Source organism: Dipodomys merriami, unplaced genomic scaffold (assembly GCF_024711535.1).
Source record: "Dipodomys merriami isolate MVZ:Mamm:240054 unplaced genomic scaffold, mDipMer1.0.p SCAF_106, whole genome shotgun sequence".
Classification (NCBI taxonomy): Eukaryota; Metazoa; Chordata; class Mammalia; order Rodentia; family Heteromyidae; genus Dipodomys; species Dipodomys merriami.
In genome coordinates this window covers 4,577,605-4,593,161 of record NW_027202338.1, presented here as the reverse complement: position 1 = coordinate 4,593,161, position 15,557 = coordinate 4,577,605, and the positions used below count along the sequence as shown (strand labels likewise).

At 44.3% G+C, this 15,557-nt stretch overlaps 1 protein-coding gene across 1 annotated transcript; it reads left to right on the top strand.

Moving 5' to 3' along the window:
* Nucleotides 1-7,362: 7,362 nt before the first annotated feature.
* Nucleotides 7,363-11,688, top strand: LOC138814604 (3-beta-hydroxysteroid sulfotransferase-like). Its single transcript, XM_070003653.1, has 4 exons — nucleotides 7,363-8,103; nucleotides 8,808-8,985; nucleotides 10,565-10,678; nucleotides 11,315-11,688. Exons 1-3 carry the CDS (start codon nucleotides 8,047-8,049, stop codon nucleotides 10,675-10,677), a joined length of 348 nt encoding a protein of 115 aa, XP_069859754.1. The 5' UTR covers nucleotides 7,363-8,046; the 3' UTR covers nucleotide 10,678; nucleotides 11,315-11,688.
* Nucleotides 11,689-15,557: the final 3,869 nt, after the last annotated feature.

Genomic DNA, 15,557 nt, shown 5'->3' with positions numbered 1-15,557 from the left:
GTCAGTACTGGTGCATGTGCATGCGCGCACACGTGCGCGCGCACACACACGCACACGCACACACACACACACACACACACACACACACACACACACACACACACATTTCTCAGCAATTCTTCCCTCTGAGACCCAGTGGCTGTGGAAGCACCAAGATGGCGAGTCAGGTGGGGCTGGTTCCTTGGGGTGTGCTGGCTTCATATGATCTCAGAATTTCTCTCCAGCCACCAGGCATCGCCAGGAAATGGAAGAACCACTTCACCTCATCTAGAACAAAGCCTTGGAGAAAATACTCTGGGAGAAGGTGGCAGGACTTCCTCCGGAGACGTTCCCATGGAGCTAAGTCCAGATTCTTCTCTCCAATAAACCACCAGAAAACCGGAAGTGGCGCTGTGGCTCAAGTGGTAGAGGCAAGCCTTGAGATGAAGAGCTGAGGGACAGTGTCTAGGCCCAGAGTTCAAGCCCCATGACCGACAAAAAGGAAAAAGAAAAATGCCTTGAGTGCTCTTTCCAATAGCTTTTGTGTGATATGAGTAGATTGAACCTAGGACCTTAAGCCAGAAGTCCAGACCTCACTCTTGACCATTTTTGTGATATCTACACCTATCTCCAAAATTCAGCATTTGTAAGTTTCCAAATTAAATTTAACCTTGCTCTCAAGCCTGCTTCCTTCTATTTCCTCTTGTAGTTCAGGTTCCCTGCCAAGAACTGACAATCTGATGAGCACAGATCGCCCTTGAATGAGTTCACAGTTGCCCACTAAAAATTCCGTGTGACCTTAGCATTGAATTTTTCTTTATCATCTGATTTGTTTCAAAATGAAATGAAAAATGTTAATGATTGCCTTCACCACCCAGAATGAAAAACCAGACTCTGCCACCTCCTCCCTGGTGGCAGTGCCAGTGGCCTGTGACCAAGAGCCAGGCACGCAGGGCTCTGCCATGGCTCAGGACTATTTATGGTACCAGGGCATTCCTTTCCCTGCCGTGGGTAGCAACCCTGAATTCATAAAAGCAGCCCATGATAAGATGGTGCTGAAGGATGAGGACATCATCACGGTGAGCTACCCCAAATCAGGTGAGCAGATGGTGCCACAGCTGTGTGCCCTACTCCCTCCAGCCTTCCATTTGGGGATGGTATAGTAGCTCATTTGTTTCTTTCCCTTCTGAGTAGAGGATCTCTCACAGGGATTTCTGTGTGTGTGATATGTCAGTGAAGGTGTTGGAGAAATGCAGTAGAGTTGGGCCTATGGCAGAATTAGGTATCTGTGCCTGTCTGGGGCTAGGGGGTGAGTGACAGAGGAGGAAGGCTGCTGATCTCCTCGAAGAATCACATCCAGTTTTTCCCCTTTATTTTTTTCTAATTTACTTTATTGTTAGAGAGGTGATATACAGCTGGGTTACACTTACCTACATCAGGTAATAAGTACATTTCCTTTCACACAGCATCTTCTGTTCCTTCGTTCTCTCCCATTCCCTCCCTCCTCTGTCCACCAGAGAGTTGCACAGCTCACTTTCATAGTGTCTAGAGCACTCCACCACTGTACTTTTTCATCATTTGTGCTCTAGGTCTTTCTACCCTTTCCCTACCATCCAATAGATGTGGGTGTGAATACATAAGGTAAAGAATACAGATCCATCACAAAAAGAAATGCCACGTTTAAAAAAAAAAGTCATTTGTTCCCATATCTTTAGGGTTCATTTCAGTATGCATATCATTGTATATTCATATGAAGAGGGGCTTTGTGATTCTCTCCTACAGCTCTTTTGATCTCACTGTACAGGAGTATCTAGAATGTTGTGCAAACTGACATATTCCAGAGTGTTTTTGATCTAACTTCTGCATGCCAAGGAGATCATGTGTCGTTTGTCTCTCTGATCTTGGCTTCCCTCATTCAACATGATTTGTTGTGGTCCCATCCATTTCCCTGCAAGTTACATAATTTTATTCTTTCTAAAGGCTGTGTAAAATTGCATTGCACATAGCTACACATCTATGTGGGGCATCTGGGCTGTTTCCCTCTCTTGGCTATTGTGAATAGTGCGGTGATGACCATGGATGTGCAGGTGTCCTTGTCATATCCTGGCTTATGATGCTCAGGGTACCTGCCTGGGAGTAGTATGGCTGGGTCATAAGGAAGATCTATGTTTAGTTTTTGAGGAATCTCTGGACTGATCTCCAGAGTGGTTGTACTAGTTTACATTCCCACTGGTGGTGCCGGAGGGTTTCATTCCCCCATATCCCTGCCAACATTAGTTGTTGTTAGAATTCAAAATGTTGGCCAATCTAACTAGCATGAGATGGCATCTCAGGATCCTTTTGATTCGCATGTTTTTTCAGGACAGGGATGCTGAGCATTTCCGCATGTGCTTCTTTACTCTTCTTACCTCTTCTTCTGAGTAGTCTCTCCTTAATTGCCTTGAGCTCCTTGTATGTTATTGGCTATTAGGCCATTGCCTGATGTATTCCTGGAAAAGATCTTTTCCCAGTTGTTTGGCTGTCTTTCTAGTTTAGTAACTATATCCTTAGTTGGGCAGAAATGACTCACTTTCATGTCAGTTTTTCCTTTTTAAATTTAAAATTTGGTTTCCATGTGATTAATTTATTTAGGTATTTTTTTTATAAATGATCTTTCAATTTGGATGAGGTGGCACACAGCTGCAAATGGTTAAGATCTGAAGATTGCAGTTCCAAACCAGCCTAGGCAAGAAAGGCTGTGGGACTCCAATCTCCCATTAACCCCCAGAAAACTGGAGGTGGTGCTGGGGCTCAAAGTGGTAGAGAGCTAGCCTTGAGCAGAAGAGCTCAGGGATGGCACCTTGACCCTGAGTTCACACCCCACAGCAGCTGTACCAAAGGATTCAATGCCAAGCTGCCCATTTCCCAGGAGGCATCTTGATTGATGTCATCCCTCCACATACATTTTAGAACAAACATTTCAGACTATTGGCCCGTGTGCACATGCCAACTCAGTCGAAGTGGTTTTCACTGAGGCTGTTTTTAATCGTGTAGCTACATTGGAAGCTGGCATATGAAGACATGCTGGCTTTCTCTGCCCCTACATACCTGGAAAAAATTTTTTTGCCATTTTTTATTTTTTTATCTTATTTTATTTGTGAACATACTGTACAGAGGGGTTACAATTACATGGGCAGGATAATGCGTACATTTCTTACCAAGCATTGCAGCCTCCTCCTTTTGTTTACCCTTCACATCCCTTCCCAGCCTCCCCCCTTCCCCCCAATCCCAATCCTTCTCCTTCCTCCCCTTCCCCCCCCCCACACCGACGTTGTAAAGCTCATTTTGGACATGACAACTTGTACTTCTTATTGTTGCAACAAGTCCACCTGTATCCTTAAACAACTGGTTTTTCCCCATCTCCTCCTCAAGTTATACTGACATCAAATATAGTGAAAGCAGGGGTTATACTGTGGGGGAGGGACATACAAAGCAACAAAGAGATAATCTTATAAATGCGTTAGAAACACATGCATGAAAGAAAAAAACATTAAAATACATATCTAAGGGTTCATTTTCCTGACATCACATTATCTGACCTTTTCCGCTTGACTCATACATATACTAGATATTGCAAATAAGGGAAACCATGGGACCTATGCTTCTTTGGGCCTGGCTTACTTCACTTAATATAATTTTTTCCAAGTTTTTCCATTTCCTAACAAATGGGGCAATGTCATTCTTTCTGATGGAGGCATAGAATTCCATTGTGTATATATACCACATTTTCTTGATCCATTCATCTACTGAGGGGCATCTGGGTTGGTTCCATATCTTAGCTATGGTAAATAATGCTGCAATAAACATAGTTGTGCTGGTAGCTTTAGTGTGGTCTTGTTTGTAAACATTTGGGTAAATGCCCAAAAGTGGGATTGCTGGGTCATAGGGGAGTTCTATGTGAAGTCTTTTGAGGAACCTCCATACTGCTTTCCAAAGTGGTTGAACAAGTTTACACTCCCACCAACAATGAAGTAAGGTTCCTTTCTGTCCACATCCCCTCCAGCATCTGTTGTTGTTAGAGTTCTTGATTTTTGCCGTTCTAACTGGGGTGAGGTGATATCTCAATGTTGTTTTGATTTGCATTTCTTTTATGGCTAGGGATGTTGAACATTTCTTCATGTGTCTATTGGCCATCCTTCTTTCTTCTTCAGAGAAGTTTCTCTTTAAGTCTTTCGCCCACTTATTTATTGGGCAGTTGTTTCTTTGAGGATTTGTTGTTGGGGGGTTTAATTTTTTGAGTTCCAAGTATATTTTAGATATGAGACTGCCGCGGACCGGGTTCTGTCGGGACGACGGAGGATACCTAGGGGAGGAACCTGGAATAGGATGGGGAGATGGCAAACAGACAACTCACACACATTAAGAGTGGATGATGAGTGCTGAGTGCGATTTAATGCAGAGGATAACAAATTTTTATAACAGAAGTCTTCATAAGCAAAGGGCAAAGGTTACACAATCTTGCTGCAAGGCTTCGTTCTTGGATGGTCACCAGCTGGTTGCCTGAAAGGGCAAAAGTTTACACAATCTTGCTGCAAGGCTTCATTCTTAGTGGTCACCAGCTGGTCGCCTGAAAGACACTTGTTTCCGGCTTATCTCTAAGAAATATAATGGGTTTCGACGTTTGTCACCATCTCACCATTACCTTATTTCTATAGAGGCCTTAATTATCCCATAAGATTTTTCCTGTTCCTTCTTTAATAGTAAGGTCGCGGAGGCCTAGATCTAGCAAGTCTCTTAGTAAATGAGAGTACCAGGAAGTTCTTTCTCCTAAGTAGTTATCTCAGCAATTGCCATACATTCCTTCTGTTCTAGCCGCGCCTACAGCTCCTTGTAAATTTCTAACAATTCCTTCTGCTGGAGTGACTTTGTGAAACCCCCAATACTTTTATATTTACTTATAACTTGTCTACTAGCCTTCATAAGAGGGGTTTCAGGGTAGCACTTAACTCTGGTGAGTTAGTCATATTTTTAAGACACTCATCAGATATTGGAGTCGTCAACACTCTTAAGAAAGAGCTTTGAATAAGGGAACATTGACAATGAGTAAGTACAATGAACAGCAGAAACAGTAAAAGATTGATAGGCACTCTTATGAGGAGAAGAAAGACAGAAACACATCTTTTCCCAGGGGTTTTTCCAGCCTTTTCCCAGGAGTAGGCCTCTTAGAAGCCCTATTCTCCGAGGTAGACTTCGGTGAAGTCCCAAAACTCAGAGATAGGTCTCGAAGCCCCTATCATGGTCTGATAGATGGTTTCCCATGCTAAGCAGACTCTACTGGGGTCGGCGTGGCATGAGACCCTTGTCCGTTGTATGGCTAGTAAAGATCTTCTCCCAATCCGTGGGCTTTCTATTGATCTTGCTAGCTATGTCATTTGCCCTGCAGAAGCTCTGCAACTTTATGCAATCCCATTTGTCCAACCTTTCTTTGATTTGTTGTGTTTCCGGGTCTCTATTCAAAAAATTTCGGCCTGAGCCAAGGAGACCTAGGGTTTCTCCTATTCCATCCTGTAATGTTTTCAGAGTGTCTGCTTTGACTTCAAGGTCTTTGATCCATTTGGAGTTGATTCTGGTGCAGGGTGATATATATATCTGGAAAATTTTTTTATTCTGATATTTTTGTTTTCTCATTATTTTTAAAATTTTATATCTAGCACTCATGGACACCTTTCAAATAAAGTGTAATGCTTTTTTATTTAGTACATGATAAACATTTAAGGAGTAAATGTTCAATTATTTATTTCTGTGGGAGACAGTACTGGCATTTGAACTCAGGGCATTCTACTTTCTTGGCTTGCCTATTCAGCTAGCAATCTATGACTTGAGCCATATCTCCAGCACCTCTTTTTTGTTCATATAATTTTATTTGTTCTTATTAAGGTGTTTTACAGAAGTCAAGTAATAAGCACATTTGTTTTTGGAAAGTGTGCAAACCAAGCCCCAGGACTGGCACAAAAAGAAAACAAATATTCTCTTTAGGCAGTAGTTGGGAACTGGAAACTTCCAGCAAATACAAGGCAGTAGCACAACAGGCCCTAATGGGGGCGGCCAGGCGAGGAGCACCAGGATGGGGCAGAGCCAGCACAGAGCACACACTGCAAGGGAAATGCGCTGAGAATCAGGAGCCAGGAGCAGTGCAGGAATTTCAGGAACAGCCACAGGGTGGATCCATCCCAACTATCCACAGAGACTAGCTGCTTAACCCCAATAGGCTCTGGGAATAAATGGAGAGTGACGCTGATTACCAATGCAAATGGAAGCACACAAGGGCAGGCCTTCCTGAGAAGACAGATGTTGTTTGACTTGTACCATGTGCAGAGCCCACAGCCACCACAACCTAGAAGAGACAGGAGAACTGTGGGGGCCTGGAGAGGAGATAGGGCCAACTATGCGCATGTGGATGGCATAAGCTTATAAGATGTTAAGGTACTGTGGTGAGCCAGAATCTGTGGCTCATGCTCAGGAGTCTGAGATCTGAGGATTGCAGTTCGAAGACAGACTTGGCAATCAACAACCAAAAAGCAGGAGGTAGAGTTGTGACTCAAGTGGTAGAACACCAACCTTGAGCAGAAAAACTCAGGGATAGCCCCAGGCTTGGAGATCAAGCTCTCGGATTCACACACACACACACACACACACACACACACACACACACACACACACACACACAGAGCAGATCATTGATATTTCCATACTGGTCACATCATGTAGAACTTGGCTGAGGAGGGGTGAAGACCTTGTATGTGGAAAGATGGTCAAGATCTTTCGGTTTTCTTCTTTCTCCCTTCAAGGTGATCTACATCATCAGAAATCCAAAGGATGATCTTGTGTCCGGCTATCATTTCTGGAGTAGATCAAGGTACATGAAGAATCCACAGTCTCTGCAGCAGTATTATGAATGGTTCATCCAAGGCAGTGGTGAGTGGGTTGTGAAATGAGAGGATCTAAGCGTGTGTGTGTGTTGTGTGTGTGTGTTGTGTGTGTGTGTGTGTGTGTGTGTGTGTGTGTGTGTGTGTGTGTGCTGGTCCTGGGGTTTAAGTCCTTGGCCTGGGCACTTTCTCTTACTTTTTCACTCAAGGCTTTGGCTTTACCACTTGTGCGACACCGCCACTTCCATCTTTTTGTGATTAATTGAAGATAAGGATCTCATAGACTTTCCTTCCTGCAGTGGTTTAGAATCAAGAGCCTCAGGTGGCAGTTTCTTGAGTATCCTGGATGACAGGCATGAGCCACCGACGCCCAGATAACTATGAGATATATATATATATATATATATATATATATATATATATATATATATATATATAAAATATGTATACACATATATACATATATGTATATGTATGTATGTATGTATGTATGAGTATTGTTGGTAGAGGAGGTTAAACACTGGGCGTGGGCACTATCTCTAATCTTCTTTTGCTCAAGGTTGACCACTCTCCCATCCAGGCCCCACCCAGCTTAGCTTCTGAGATCAGAGGAGATTGAACATGTTGGGTTTGGTATGGCCATAAACTCAAGGTGACCACTCTAACACTTGGAGATAAGAGTCTCACAGAGTTTCCGGCCCAGGCTGCTTTGAACGGAGATCCTCATATCTCACCTTCCTGAGTAGCTAGGCCCCTAGCTGAAATAGGAAATTTTAACCTGTAAATATGCACAAGAAGGGCTGGGAAGGTGGTTCAGTGGTAGAGTGCTTACTTCGCATGCATGAGGCCCCAGGTTCGATTCCTCAGTATCACATAAATAGAAAGAGCCAGAAATGTTGCTGTGGTTCAAGTGGTAGAGCACTAGCCCTGAGCTGAAGAGCTGAGGGGCAGCGCCCAGGCCCAGAGTTTAAGCCCCATGACCAACCAAAAAAATAAATATGCACAAGATTTTTGTCAATTATACCAGGAGGAAGTTTTGGGGACAAGAGGAAACATGTGGAAATCATAGACCACATCTGGACATCCAGGAATTGATTATGTATCCCTCATTACCCACCCTGCAGTGCAGTTTGGGTCATGGTTTGCACATGTCCAGAGCTGGATGTCCATGAGGGAGAGGGAGAACATGCTGGTGCTCAGTTACGAGGAGCTGAAGAAGGTAACGATCCATTTTCCCTGCACCCCACCCCACTGCCCCCTCACACTGACACACATCTCTCCTTCTTCATAGACCCCATTCCACTGGTCAGACTACACAATACCAGCTACTCAGGAAGATGGCATCTGTGGATTACAGTTCAAAGCCAGCCTGGCCAGGAAAGTCCATGAGACTCTTATTTCCGATGAACCACCAAAGAGCCAGAGTGGAGCTGTGGCTCAAGTGGTAGAGCTAGCCTTGAGCACAAAGGCTCAAGATAGTATGCACACACTGAGTTCAACCATACAACAGACACACACAACTCTCTCTCACACACAGCCATTAACAAAATCTGTGTTGTTCAGAAACCAGCTGTGGTTCACTGTAGTACCTGGTGCATTGATCTTCCTGTGGTTAACTGTCAAATTATCACTTGATCACTGTCCAAATGCCTTGCTCTAGGTCTGGGACATCTCCAGCCTCTGTGCTCTGGTTGTGCTGCCACAAACCATAAAATGACTTCCCGGTGCTGGGTGCTTGGATCAAATCCTTCTGGTCCTCCTTTCTATTCCTCTCTCATTCCTTCCTCCCTCCCTGCTCCCAGCTCAGCCTCTGTCATAGGAGTCTGTCATGGTGCTTGGCTGTCTGTCCCTTCTTCTCCTCCCTCCACAGCTCCCTACTCCTGGGAGCCGCTCTGTGTGGTGTCCTGCTTTTCCTTCTTGCAGGACACAAGGAGCACTGTGGAGAAGATCTGTCAGTTCCTGGGGAAGAAGCTGGACCCCGAAGAGCTGGAGTTGGTCCTGGAGAACAGCTCCTACCAGGCCATGAAGGAAAACACGATGTCTAATTACAGCATGGCAAACAGGAATAACTTTCCTGCTGGCGTCCTAATGACCAGGAAAGGTGTGGAACCGCTGTGGTTTAAACATCTGTCAGAGACCCAAAAGGGAATTCTTGACAGATTGCTGCTTTCTGAATTTGGCTTTATGACTTTTCTTTTTTGTCAGTTGTAGAGCCTGAGATCGGAGCCAGGGCGCTGTCCCCGAGCTTTTTTACTCAAGGCTCACACTGTGCCACTTTGAGCCACAGCGCCACTTCGGGTTTTCTGGTGGTTCACTGGAGAAAAGAATCTCATGGACTTTCCTGGCTGGGCTGGCTTTGAACCACCATCCTCAGTTCTCAGTAGCCTGAGTAGCTAGGATGACAGATGACAGCCCACCAGTGCTTGGCTGGGTTTTGAAAATGTGTAACAAGGGCTTGAACTCAGGGCCTAGGCACTGTCCCTGAGGTTTTGTCGTTTTTTTCTTTAGAAATTTTTGCTCAAAGCTGGCCCTCTACCACTACAGCCACAACTCCACTTCCGGATTTTTAGTGGTTCACTGAAGAGAACAATCTCTCCGACTTTTCTGCCCAGAGCTGACTGCAAGCCTCTATCCTCAATCTCAGCCTTTTGAGTCACCAGGATGAAAGGTGTGAACCAACAGAGCTGAACTGGCTTTATGTATCTACTAGACATTTTTATTTCTTCATCTCAGAATAGCTTTTCAATTCCATTGCCCATCTAATAATTGAAAGATTTTTTTTCTTTGTCCATATACCTTTAAGCTCTGTGTCCATTCTGGATAATTACCCTGCATCCAATGAACACCTGCTGAAGATTCTCTCCCAGTCTGAAAATTGCATTTGTTTTCTTGTTCTTGTTTTTGTGACTAAGAACTTTTATGATTTTTTCCAGTCATATTCATCCATTTGTTGTATTTTTTATTGGCTTAGGCTTTAGAATCCCGTACATCTCTACTATCGAGACATTTCCCTGTGAAAAGGAAGGCTTGGGGACCACAATGAAATCCTCTGGTTCTGCTAGTCCTGTGTTTCTTAGGTCTGGTGTCTTGCTTACTCGTGTTCCATTCTTACTTCTTTCTACCTTCCTGTTTCTTCATTGCCTGTTTGAATGCACCTCCCTGACCCCTGAACCCTGGTGTTCTGTCTTCAGTTTGATCTCCTCTATGGAAGGATTTTCTTCAGAGGTTTTATGCCTGGGGAAAGCCAACACCATTGTTAAATTCAGTGAGATCCTGGTAAACTACTTGGCTTATCAGCCTCTGGTGGATCATACCTGAAATCCCTGTCACTTAGGACTTTGAGATCTGGAGATCAAGGCTCAAAGCCAGCCCAGTCAGGAAAAGTCTGTGAGACTTTTATCTCCAATTCACCAGCAAAAAGCCAGAAGAGGAGCTGTGACTCAAGTGGCAGAGTACCAGCATTGAGCAAAAAGGCTCAAAGATAGTGCTTAGACCCACTATTGGCACACAGAGACACAGACGCACACACGCATGCACACACACATGCACATACAGTTCTAGATGATTCTTCCTTCTGAGTTCTAGTGTCACAGCAGGTGCATGGCTGGGCCCAGATGGGGAGCTGGTGGGCTGGGCCATTCCTGCCCCAGCTGATCTCAGCATTTCTTCATGGCTTCCAGGCATTGTGGGAGACTGGAAGAACCACTTCACTGTAACCCAGGCTGAAGACTTTGACAAAATACTGTGGGAGAAGATGGCAGGATTTCCTCCAGCGCTGTTCCCATGGGACTAAGGTACAGACTTACCCCAGTGTCTGTGGACACAAACATTTGTGCCTCTGTGAGGTCAGGGCAGAGATCTGTCACCTGATTCTGATGGTGGTACAATTGATCCCTAGCCTATTAAAAATCATTATGGTACAACTTTTCATTTATAGCATCACAGTTATTATCAAAACTTATAAAGCCAGGAGACAGTGGCTTCTGCTTTGACATTGTAGCTACTCAGGGGGCTGAGATCTGAGGATCCAGGTTCAAAGCCAATAAAGACAGGAAAGTTAGTGGGCCTCTTATCTCCAAAGAATCAACAAAAGTCTGGGAGTAGAACTGTGGCTCAAGTGGCAGACTGCTGGCTTTGAGCAAAAAAAGCTTAAGTACAGTACCTAGCTCCTGAGTTCAAATCCCAGGACATTCTCTCTCTCTCTCTCTCTCTCTCTCTCTCTCTCTCTCTCTCTCTCTCTCTCTCTCTCTCTGTCTGTCTCTGTCTCTCAAACACACATGCACACACACAAACACATACATACACACACACACACACACACACACACACACACACACCATCGCAGTGATGTTACAGGAAATATTTGTGTTGCTCAAACCTATATCAGTCAGGACAAGGAAAGGAAGTCTGAAAAACTCTCCCTGTCCCAGGAATTTGAGGAGCAATGGAGATCCATGACCTGGGGGATCATGGCTGCCATCCTGGAGTAGAGAGAGATCCTGGGAGAAGCAGAGGAAATCAGAAGAAAAATGCAATGAGGATTCTTTGCAATGATTTTTGGTTGATATTAGTGAATTAAACATAGGCCCTTGAGCCAGAAGTCCAACCTCTCTCTGCAATTTTTGTGATATCTACACTGCTTCTCAAAATAAGTATCTGTAATTTTTTTAATTAATGAAACCTGCATTCAAGCCTATTTTTTCTTGTAGTTCTGGTTTCTTGCTGTGAAGTAAAAACTAGATGAGGACAGATCACACTTTGAATGATTTCACATTTGCCGAATAAAAATCCCTGGTGACAATCACACTGTGTTGTTGTTGTTGTTGTTGTTTTTGTTAATTATCAAATTATTTTTTGCAGCAAAATGAAAAAAGTTACTGATTTCCTGAACCACACAGGATGACAACGAAGACTCTGCCACCATCTGCACAGTGGCAGTGGTCTGATACCAAGGGCTAGGCACACAGGACCTGCACCATGGCACAGGACTATGTGTGATATGAGGGCATTTTTTCTCATTTGGGGGTTTCAAACCTAAAGCCATAGAAGCAGCCCATGAGAAGTTCATGCTGAAGGATAAAGCATCATTATGGTGACCTATCCCAAATTAGGTGAGCCGATAAGGTCGCGGCTTTGTGAGAAAGGCCAGGCCTTGGCCCCTTTCCCTCCTGTTTTCCCCATGTGAACTATGTACTAGTAGCTCATTATTGAAGACCTGTGGCCCAGGTGGTAGAGTGTCAGGTTTGAGCACAAAAGCTCAAGGACAGCAGCCAAGGCCCAAGGTCAAGCCTCTGGATTGGTATGCTCACGTACACCCACACACACATACACACACACTCACATACACAAAAGTTTTAAGGAACCTCCATTGTATATTAAAATGAAAAATATGACTTTGAGGTTACTTTGAGGGATGATTTCACCTAAAAGAATCATCTTGGTCCATAGTTTGGAACTGCATAGCTTCTGGTAAATACAAGGAACTGGCAGGCCAGAGATCCTGTATGAAGGATCATTCACTTGACCACAGGCAAGTCAGTCAAACCTTGGCTTAGCTGGAAGTTCCCTCACCCCAGGTGGAGCATTCCATTGTAAGTCTGGTCAAAGAGGGAGAACAGGGGACTCCCTTGGCCCCTAAGAGATCATAGCCTGGTTTTTTTAATTATTATTTTCTGCTTCCTTGTAAGACCCATATAAGCCCAACCCCAAATCCCCCTCTCACACAACCTCCAATTCCATGGGCAGGTGGGCACAAAAAGTGTCCTGGAATTACAGTGGTGACAGATACTTCTGCCCATAGCACTATAGAATCATGTGATCAGCATTTATCAAAACTTAATCTTAAAACTGAATACTTTTGCTAACAAACAATCTCTTAGAGATAACCAAGACATAGACAATTAGACCAACTTTGATAGCAAAGCACATTAGCATACGAATGGACTGTCCAATATTTCTTAGATGGAACTCAGTCTCCAGTACCTGCTGAAGAGACAACTTTTGCTAGCAAGGCACATTAGCATATGAATGATCTTTGAATACTTTCTAGATGGCTGGAGGAGGAGAAAGCTTGGTGGAAGGGTGGAGATTACATGAAGCTAAACTCTTAACCTACCATATGGCCTTACTTTGTCACCCATTTTAAGACTAGAGCACTTTACATCCCAAATTCCAAACTACCAGGGCTAACTTGGGGTCAAAAGAGACTTGGTTTAGCCAGCCAACCCCAAATGTGAGCCACTCTACTGTACAAATTTGTTTTTAGTTTAGATTTAGAAAGTTTACCCCATAGTCCTCTGAAAATCCCAATTTAAAATTATCCAATATACACTGGAGGGATACAAGTGGAACTTTGGCTCCTACCCCCAATTAGATATATAAAGCATTAAGCCAATTCCACAGACAACAAGGATCCATATTACAAACTGGTGCCAATTCTTAAGAAAATAGAATGAGACAAGACAAAGAGAGAAACAGAAAAACACAAAATCCTCTACTGTCATCACAGCCTGAAAAGGCCCATCTGTGAGGCCTGGTCCCATCTGACCTCCTCCCACTTTACATGCAAATGGATAGATCTTCAGCAGAAACATAGACAAACAGAAAACAAGAACAGAGAAAAACAGAAACTCACTCACCTCCAGATGATTCCTGAGTGACTCCAAAAAACTGGACCCCCAAAAAGATTTAGTGGAATGTCAGACATCCATGATCCTGGCACTCAGAGTAGCAGAAGAGCCATCAGGCACTAAGAAACCTTTCAGATGTTCCCTGTTCTATGGAGTCTCCCATCGTCCGGCAACCAGTATCGCTGAGGCCATTTGCCAGTGGCTTCAAGGAACCCAGCTGCCCCCATTGGCACTGAGATCTAGGTGGGAACTCCAAATGTTATAAAGGAATATGATCACGAGATAACAGAAGAGCAACATTTTTTGGGGGGTGCGGGTCCGGTTGTGGGGCCTGAACTCTGGGCCTGGGCACTGTCCCTCAGCTCTTCAGCTCAAGGATAGTGCTCTACCACTTGACCCACAGTGCCAATTCTGGCTTTTTCCTTATTGCATATGTGGTGCTGAGCAATCGAACCCAGGGCCTCAGGCATGTAAGGAAAGCACTCTACCACTAAGCCACCTTCCTAGTTCAGAAAAACCACATTTTGAGAGGTCAAATTGGGAGTCTATTATACAGCCAGCCATTGTGAGCAGACACATGTTCCCCCAAAACTTGCAGGCTCAAAACTGAGTTAAGAAACTCTGTTAGGAAACTGAGACCTGAGGGTAGTAAAAAGAGAGCAGAAAAGCTATCTCAACAAACCAGATCATATCTAATGGAGAGCTGAAGAAGAACGCCATGGTGAACTGAAGAGAGTCAAGAGACATGAGACATGGTACAAAATGGCAGCTGAACTGATCTGGGCAGAACAGGGTGATGGTTAGCATCACTGGGAGATCAAGAGTTGGAAGAGTCTTGAAGTTCATGGCCCTCTGGTGGACAAAAAGACTCCTGACAGCAGATTCTCCCATTAGGGATGTAGACATACCACTTCCATAGAGAAATCTATTACTTTATTCATTGTGCAAGTTCTGGGGCTTGGAATCAGGGCCTGTGGGCTGATCCTGAGCTTCTCTTCCTCAAGACTAGTGCTCTAACACTTGAGTCACAGCCCCATTTCCGGAATCTACTTCTTTTATTTTTACCCAAGCTGGAAGTGAACAGCTAGCCTGTCCTTGGCTGACCTCTGGTCAGCAGCCAGGCATGGGAACACCAGATTTCCCTTCCCTCGCCTCCAGCACTTCCTCCCCCAGAGCCCTTCCTTGCATGCCTTCCCTGGTGATTTTGACAGTGGCAGGAACAAGCTCCTCAGACATGTGGCTGAGATTGGACATCTAGTTCTCCTTCATCGTCTGGAAGGAACTGCTCTCCAGGACCAAGTCCAGCTCTCTGGCTTCAGCACCTTCCCCAGGAACCCCCAGATTTTCTATCATGCTCCTCGGGTACTAAGGAGAGGAAAACAGGGGCCACGGGTATGAGAGGGGACAACACGGAGCAGGTCTGAGGAGGAAAAAGCAGAAGAAGAGAGAAACAGCAGAAGGCACTGGCAGGAGAAAGGGTGACTGGAATGCAGGGTTGGAGGTGTTGGTCAGTGGGTAAAGCACCAGCCAGAAAGCAAAGCATCAGGTACTGAGTTCAAGACTCCATCTCAGAACAAAAATAAAGAAAAGGAGGCTGAATTATTTACCATAGCTAAGATATGGAACCAACCCAGATGCCCCTCAGTAGATGAATGGATCAAGAAAATGTGATATATATACACAATGGAATTCTATGCCTCCATCAGAAAGAATGACATTTCCCCATTTGTTAGGAAATGGAAAGGTTTGGAAAAAATTATATTAAGTGAAGTAAGCCAGGCCCAAAGAAGCATAGGTCCCATGGTTTCCCTTATTTGCAATATCTAGTATAGGTATGAGTCAAGCGGAAAAGGTCAGATAATGTGATGTTAGGAAAATGAACCCTTAAATATGTATTTTAATGTTTTCGTTTCTTTCATGCATGTGTTTCTAACGCATTTATAAGATTATTTCTTTGTTGCTTTGTATGTCCCTCCCCCACAGTGTAACCCCCGCTTTCACTATATTTGATGTCAGTATAACATGTGGAGGAGATGGGGACAAA

What these genes read in the sequence shown, in the direction of transcription:
- LOC138814604 (XM_070003653.1), top strand. Translation starts at nt 8,047, where the DNA reads ATGTCCATGAGGGAGAGGGAGAACATGCTGGTGCTCAGTTACGAGGAG. An exon ending in GTTACGAGGAGCTGAAGAAG is followed by an intron (nt 8,104 to 8,807) that starts GTAACGATCCAT and finishes TCCTTCTTGCAG; the next exon opens with GACACAAGGAGCACTGTGGA. An exon ending in CGTCCTAATGACCAGGAAAG is followed by an intron (nt 8,986 to 10,564) that starts GTGTGGAACCGC and finishes CATGGCTTCCAG; the next exon opens with GCATTGTGGGAGACTGGAAG.